The sequence below is a fragment of the Dermacentor variabilis genome, chromosome 5 (assembly GCF_050947875.1).
Source record: "Dermacentor variabilis isolate Ectoservices chromosome 5, ASM5094787v1, whole genome shotgun sequence".
In the NCBI taxonomy this organism is placed as follows: domain Eukaryota; kingdom Metazoa; phylum Arthropoda; class Arachnida; order Ixodida; family Ixodidae; genus Dermacentor; species Dermacentor variabilis.
The window spans coordinates 42,175,458-42,182,842 of NC_134572.1; the positions used below are offsets into that span (position 1 = coordinate 42,175,458).

General features: G+C 48.6%; 1 protein-coding gene across 1 annotated transcript in view; it reads right to left on the reverse strand.

Moving 5' to 3' along the window:
- The window catches only part of LOC142582474 (uncharacterized), a 35,452-nt gene extending 28,535 nt beyond the window's left edge, over positions 1-6,917 (reverse strand). The window contains exons 1-2 of the mRNA XM_075692237.1: positions 6,765-6,917; positions 890-2,000 (exon numbers count right to left, since the gene is read on the reverse strand). Of these exons, the coding sequence (XP_075548352.1) occupies positions 890-2,000; positions 6,765-6,857 (1,204 nt within the window). The 5' untranslated portion in view covers positions 6,858-6,917. The remainder of the gene's footprint in view (positions 1-889; positions 2,001-6,764) is intronic.
- Between the last annotated feature and the right edge of the window lie 468 nt (positions 6,918-7,385).

Consider the following 7,385-nt stretch of genomic DNA (forward strand, 5'->3'; position numbering starts at 1 on the left):
TCTTTAACAAATACTCCGACTTATTCCTACTTAGTATTCATGTCGTCACTGCATTCTTTTAGGGGTTGCAGCGAAGCTGATGTTGCAGAGATTCCACTTGTTGATGCAGCGGGTGGATATAACCAGTTACAGTTACTGTTGGCGTTCATACTACCTTATACGGATTAGACCTTTCGTTACGCAGGCGTGGTATAACGGAACGAACAGATTATAGAAGAGCCACCCTGCAGATTCACACTCCATGTTGAATGTGGACGTTGGGAAAGGGTGACCTGGAATGTCGACAATCTCTCGGCCTTGCTGAGGCAGGAGTCATAGACTGACGCTGTACTACAGCGTTGCTTTTCCGACTGTGTGCCCCCTAACTCATTATCCTATATTCAACTAAACATTATGCACCAGTCTTTTGGTACGTCACTATACACCGATGTTTTTTACCGAACGCTTTCGCACAAACATCTTGCACTGATTATACCTACAGGTCTACCTGTATGATATACAGGTCTACCGCTACCTTTTGCAGCATTACTTTAGTAAAGCTTCTCCACACATTTCTTCCGCAAGTATTTGCAATATATTTTACACTGGATTGTTTTCTAACACTGCAAAGTATTTGGACTAGTCGTGGCGCTCTTTGGTCAAACTTGTCGCTTACGCCAGAAAGACCTACAAGTAAGTCAGTCAGACCTTCTGTTAAGCATGGATGGTCGCCAGCTGCAAGGTGGTTAGATTTCATCACAAAGGATATCTGCAGACACGACAGGTCAAGTCCTGGCGGCCTTAGTGAGACTCAAATAAAGAATGTTACACCAAATCATATCGAATTATTTTGCAACACGCCTTAGCCCAGAAAATGAGGCCGCGTGGTAAACATAGCATACAGACTCACTTCTGTCCCTCGTCCGGCCACTGCTCCTGGAGCTTCTGGACTGGTGAGTCTGTTGCGGCTGCGTCTGGGACGCTTGCGGTTGCTGTTGCGTTGGCTGGTGCGCCGTCGCCTGCGTCTGCTGGCGCTGGTGATGCTGCTGCGGCTGCTGTTGTGGCAGCACGTAGCTGACGTCCCTGGAAAGAAACGCAGCTCCAGTGGCGGCGGCGGCGGTCGGTGGGAGCACCGTGGTGACCGGCGCCGCCGTTGCGAGCACACCGGCGTGGTGTCCGTACGCGGTCGTCCTCGGCACAATGTCCACACCCGACGGGACGAACACCTCGCCGTGCACCACTTCACCGGCGCCGCTGCCGCCGTCGACCACGACTGCTCCGCGGCTGGCACTGCCTTTGACGAGCTTCAAGTGCTGCTGCTGAGTCTGCGGCAGTGGCTGGCCATCGTCCGAGAGGATTCGCACCGAGTAGCTGCCGCCGGGAGAGGTGAGCAGGTACGGCTGTCCCTGCGCGTGGTGGTGGGACGGCGGCAGTTCTTGGAACTCGCCGTGTGGGCCTGGAGAGCCCTGGTTGAGCGTCATCATGCGGTAGTCACAAGGCATGTGGTCGGGACCAGCGGCGCCGACGATGGCGAGTTGTTCGGGGGTCGGTTGCGCCAGCGGGTCGAGCACATACATCTCCTGCAGGCCTTCCTGGTGCGGACCGCCGACCACAACGGCCGCCTGCGACGGAGACACCGGCCACTCGACGCGCAGCTCGGCCAGCTCGGGTGAGCCACTGGGCGTTGTGGCAGCGTCCTCATCTTCGACCGCAGCGACCGAGATTATGGCCGGTACCAGCGTGGGCGAATGTGCAACGTTATCGGAGGCGTCGTTGTCCACCTGATCTTCGTCGGCGGCATGTGCGGCCATGATGGTAGCCGGACACGTTTCGTAAGCCACGACTTCTTCGACGACCTCGTATTTGACCTGAACGGGCTCGTCGTCGTCCATGTCCTGCGTCGCTTGGTGATGCATAACGATTTCGGTGACTCCCTGAGACGGCTGCACTGAAGGCGGCGACACTGCGCGGTTAGGACTCCCATGTTGGATGTTGGCGGTGGCTTTCCTTCTGCCAACTACCTGTACAGATACGTGAAAAATAGTGGCTTTAGCTCTCGTCACCACTCTGGAATGCAGATCTTTTTTTACCTAATGAAAAGGTAACATTCTCTCTTTAAAATGTCAGCAATAATGAATCATTTAAATGTAACAAAGAAACGCGCTTATCGCAATGTGGAGATGTTCTCGCCACGCCTCTTTTCCAAAATTTCCCGCCATCTATGTTTTCTGGGCTATAGCTGTTGTTCTTGCTACAGCTGTTGTTGTTTATTCTTGTTGTTGTTGATTATGTTGTTTATTGTAACGCCTCTCTCTCTCTCTCTTGTCCGGATAAGCATTTATGCAACTAGTGGTATACAAGAGTTCAGTGTTCGCCCACTGCCAAATTTTGGACAGCAGAACTTGTCTTCGTCTTCATCGTGACCAAGACTTCCGAAACAAAGTTGGCTGACCTTCCGCCAGTGCGCGTCTTCTGTGTGCTTTTTAAGAACTCCAGCTACGTGAATTTTGTTTACAGGATTTACTGGCGTGCGTGTTGCTTATTAAAGCAATGAGAAATAAGAAAGATGAGTATGGATTGTCATAACGACTATCAGCAAATACTATAGTATTCTTTCCTCACGAAACCGCCGACATTTGTTTTGCTTGAAAAATGAGCGTTATGGGGGTTAAAAACCTGCGAAGGCACACGCAAGGCACTCTTTACTGCCGGACACGTGAAACCATAAAACCGCAATGAAGCAACCTTTCTTTCCACATGCATCCGAGTCAAAATACTCTCTCTCTCTCTCTCTCTCGCTCTCAATAAATGCAGTTATCAAGCGTTAAAGTAACTTGTTAATCACTGCACATCTCTAATCATCAACAGAGAGGAACATATTTCCTGGCGACATTATATTTACTCATTTGGCCATCAAATTCAGTTGCGCTTTGCACCTCCTGACACTGAGAGTATCTTCTCCCTTTCTTTCCTTTCTCTCTTTTCATCCCTTAAACCCCTTCACCGTGTAGGGTAGCAAACAGGACGTGCGTCTGGTTGACCTCCCTACCTTTCCTTCCTTCTTTTCCTCCTCCTCCTCCTCTTTATTCTCCTTATAGTATGCGAGATAAAGATTGGAATGTGGCAATGCTGTATAACCTGTATACTAAACAAGATACAAACTAGAGATAATACAGAGAAAGACGGTTAGGGTAATTTATGATAAATACAGGCACTTTGATTTATCCAGAACAGCTTTTAAAATACTGCAGGAATTTCGCCACTTTAGTGCCGAGCGAAAATTACTAGCTTAGAGCTTATGTACCAAATAATAAACCACCAGATAAACATTTACGCGTTAAAATATGTCTCCAAATCTAAAACAAGACCAACTAGACACAAACACGCCCAAATGCTTACAGAATACTCTTTTTAAACTGAATGTTCTAGAAATCCTTTTTTCCCTCTTGTTACTTAGGAATATAACAACTTGGATCCTTCTATTACTATCTGACGTCTTTTGATCAATTTTTGATAGCAGTTCGAAATGATGTAGACAACGAATAGTGTGCAAGTTAATTAGTATAACTGAGGTTTTTTAGCGCACGAAAAGGGAATAAAACAATTGTTGGAAGTTAGCGCTGTGTCCGCGTCTTGCCACTGTCTTTCGTCCCTTTTCGTGCGCTAAAAAACCTCAGTTATGGAATGCCAACACGCCCTAACCTACGCTCTTTCAAGTTAATTAGATATGATGAATGCTTGTGCCTTATATAACTTTATTTCATTATTTTATTTTTTATGTTTTTTGCGGCTTCTGATGTTATGCTTCATTGCATTTTAACCTTCCTTTTAACGTGAACATTTTTTATTCATTATGGCCCATTCTCGTTCTCTTGTGCTGTAACTAATGTATAAACTATAGTATTTAATATTTTAAACACTATTCTTGTACATGCCCCTCCAGCTATAATCTAGTATAGTATAGACAGTATGTGAACTAAATGAAATCTGAAAAAGCCAACGGCTAAAGTTGACACCAATTTCCAATATTATCAAATAAATAAATCAATTCAGTCAATGCGCTGAATTAAAATTTCTATTTCCCTCGGTGTAGTCCATTTTCTGCTAACTTTCGTTAAAGTTTTTAACAAACAGATCCGAACATGGCGCGCAGATGGAAATAATATCTAGTGTATTCGGCGCTTACAGTTATATCAGAGGTCGTGCAGCAATTTAGTGAACATGGAGACCCCAAACCGGTATCCAAGGCTGCCCTGTACTGATCCACCACGTAAACAGGTACCTCTTGGCTGCCCAGCAATTCTCCACCGCTACTTGCATAGAGAGGAGCGTCGATCAAATAGTATATCGGACACCGGCATAGCTGCGTAGATAAGTTAACGATGTATTTGCAGGGTCATTCTACAAATTGAGTTGGGATCTAGCGGAATGCGATCCAGGTGAATCATGTCTTTTCGAGCCCAATGTCTAGAAGCCTTACAGGTGCCATCAAGAGAACACGGATGAACGCGGCGAGTGCGCACACAAGCAGCAAGAAAACATGAGACTCATCCACGCTTTAGCATAACTGAATTTAGGACTAACAGGCTTTGAGAATGCTATAGCTTGGCCACGTAAATACAATTCTAGTAGTTGTATAGCAGTAATGTCAGTCAACGCGCGCATGCGTGAGCGTGCAAAAAAGGCGAGCATTTTGAACTCACGACGCGGTAAGCAAAGAACGGTGTGTTTTGGCACAAGTAGCCACAAGAGAAGGTAGGTGCTGTCACAGCAGCAGAATCATATGTCCGTCCCTACATTGATATCTCTGTCGTTCAAGAGCCCGAAATGCGCGATTGGTGGCCTCATTACGAATGTGGACCTAACACACCCCTTGCGTGCTGTAAGTCACAATGAAGCGAAGCTCTCTGCCGACGAAACTCGAGCTGCTAGAAACGTGAAACACATCTGCTTCTAGCATTGCTGAAGAATGCGGTGTTTCCAGATGTGAAGTAATATCCGTTTGTTTATCAGCTTGATTCGGATGGAGCACATGCCGTTCCAAGGTTCAAATTAGCCTGTAAATTTGAAGGATGAGGAAGTGACATGTTTAGGTTAGCTCAACGTTGACGTTTTCGGAATAGCGAATAGGAAAATAACACGAGGTGAAAGCGAAGAACGGGCGGCGGCGCAAATCTTCGAAATCTCGAAGTAGCTCCATTTGAATTTACACGTTGTGACAATGTCGGCTAGCGGATATAGTGAGTTGCTGACCGTCAACAAAGAGTTGTTATTGCCTTCGAAAATGCACAAAAACTCAACCTGGCAACTTTTTTTGAAAACTTTTCTGTTATAAAAGAGATCGAAATTCACGAAAATAAAGTAAAAATGTGAAGTCACAAAGTGAAGGCGTCGGCGTGACTTGGGTGCAAAATTCTTGATGTTTAAAATTCATTTGCACTGCGATTAAGTCTTCTTTTCCGATCCAAAAATGAGGTGGAAAGTCGGGCTTGTTGGTGGATCTTGACTATAGGAACATCGCGTGAAAGACAAAGCGGAAGAGAGTAAACGCACACAGCGCAAACACACACAGTCCAACAGGAGTAATCTACCAGAATCAATCACATTACCGTTTATCTCCAATGCCCCTTATCACGACAGCCACCTTCTCCAACCCCGACGAACGCCTACTTATTTCACGCATAGGCATGCAGCGTACTTCTAAATCTTTTGTTCCGTGCAGAGAACTTTGAAAACAAATAATGTCTCCAGAATATTTCAACTCCACTAGTTTGTAGGCAGCTTGTTTGGCGTTCAGGGGTCACTGATCGGATGGGTGTCTGTAAATTTGAGGAACCGGCAACGTCCGCAACCAACAAAGTGACGAGTAAGAGTGATATGGTCATTGTTCGGCATCTGGAACGCCGCACACGTGTAAGCGTACACACCGACGGACGCGTCAAAAAGTGGGCGTAACGGCAAGCACACACATAGACAAACACTCGTTCAGGCCACATGGCGGCTCGCATGCAGACGCTTGGCGGCAGCGGCTTTCTTGACAGAGAGGGAACAACAAACCTCGTGTCCTCACACCCGGCCTTTTGAGCCAAGCGCTGTTATTCCATGGCAAGCGGTGTCAAAACAACACATATACAGTGGCGACCAGGCGTTAATTACCGATCGCATTCCAGCGAATTGATGTTGCCCCCAGAGAGTGCGAGATGGATATATGATGAAAACACCGGCGCGATATTTCGTTGAGTACGATGTGTTCATAGGCTTCGTCGTTTTAGGCTTACTCGCGCTTCCGCTGTGACAGAGCAGTCTCCACAAGCCAGAGCTTACCGCTTTCGCCCCTCAGCTCACGTGGCTCGGGCACCATGGGCCCTTTCGTCATGCAAAAATATCTTTAAATCGAGCTTTCAGTTGTACATCATGCAATACGCAAGCAATCGCGTTGAGACTACTCAACTATGAAATCGTTGCCGGAATCCCGGGTTGTTATGGATGCGCGCGCGTTTTCGGATTCGGGCCGCTCGTCACTCTTCGATGCTTCGGGCGTACTCTTGTTAGTTCTCAAAGAACGCTTAAGCCGGGGTTTTCCCTGCCCATTACGTCAGCACGCATCGGCTCTAATCTCCGATTACGTGCATCGTAGATGTAATCTGGCGGAGCTGCGGAATCGCCCGGGGCTTGAGCCCGGGTTTCGCGATGCATCGGTTAGGCTTAGCGCGTGCCGTGGAAGAGGACAACGAAAAGGCGAGGATGCCTCGCCGGGCGTCCCAAGAACCGCTGGTGTCCCTCACCTGGCCATCGGGCGCAACGGCGACCGGTGTCGTCTGCGGCGGTTCCAGGCGTCGTCTTTTTTTCGTCTGCGGTTCCGAGTTGCCCTCGTCCATGTTGGCACGAGCAGCCGGTAGACCAGTTGCGTGAGTACCGCGGCCTGCCAATGCGTGACGTCGGCGGCAGACCTCGGGGCGGAGCGGCGGCGCTCGGGGCCACGCCTTCGCACGAGCCTGATAGGAGAGCGCCCACGGCGCCGGTCGCGTAACTGAGAGCGCTGGCGCGCGCGAGCGCGGTGTGTCTGCGCTCCAGCGATCTCGCGCCAGGGAGAGTGCGGGGCGACACGGCGGCAGCCATTGCTGTCGTCCTCCGCTGCCCTCCTGGACGCGAGCGCCGTATCCTTTCTCGCCCTGGGAAATACACGCTCTCGTTTTATTTCTTTTCCCCTGTCACTTTGTAGTTTGATTCTTTCCCGCGCTTCGAACAAGCCCTACTCGAGGGGAGCATGTTTGGGAGCACCCTGTGTGTTTCTCTGTATAGGTGCGTTTACCTGTGGATGCGGGGGAGGTGGCGCAAAGAACCTGCGGATACCGGCGCGACGCTTACGCATTTTTTGGAAGCAACCTGTTGCTTTCATGGCGGGA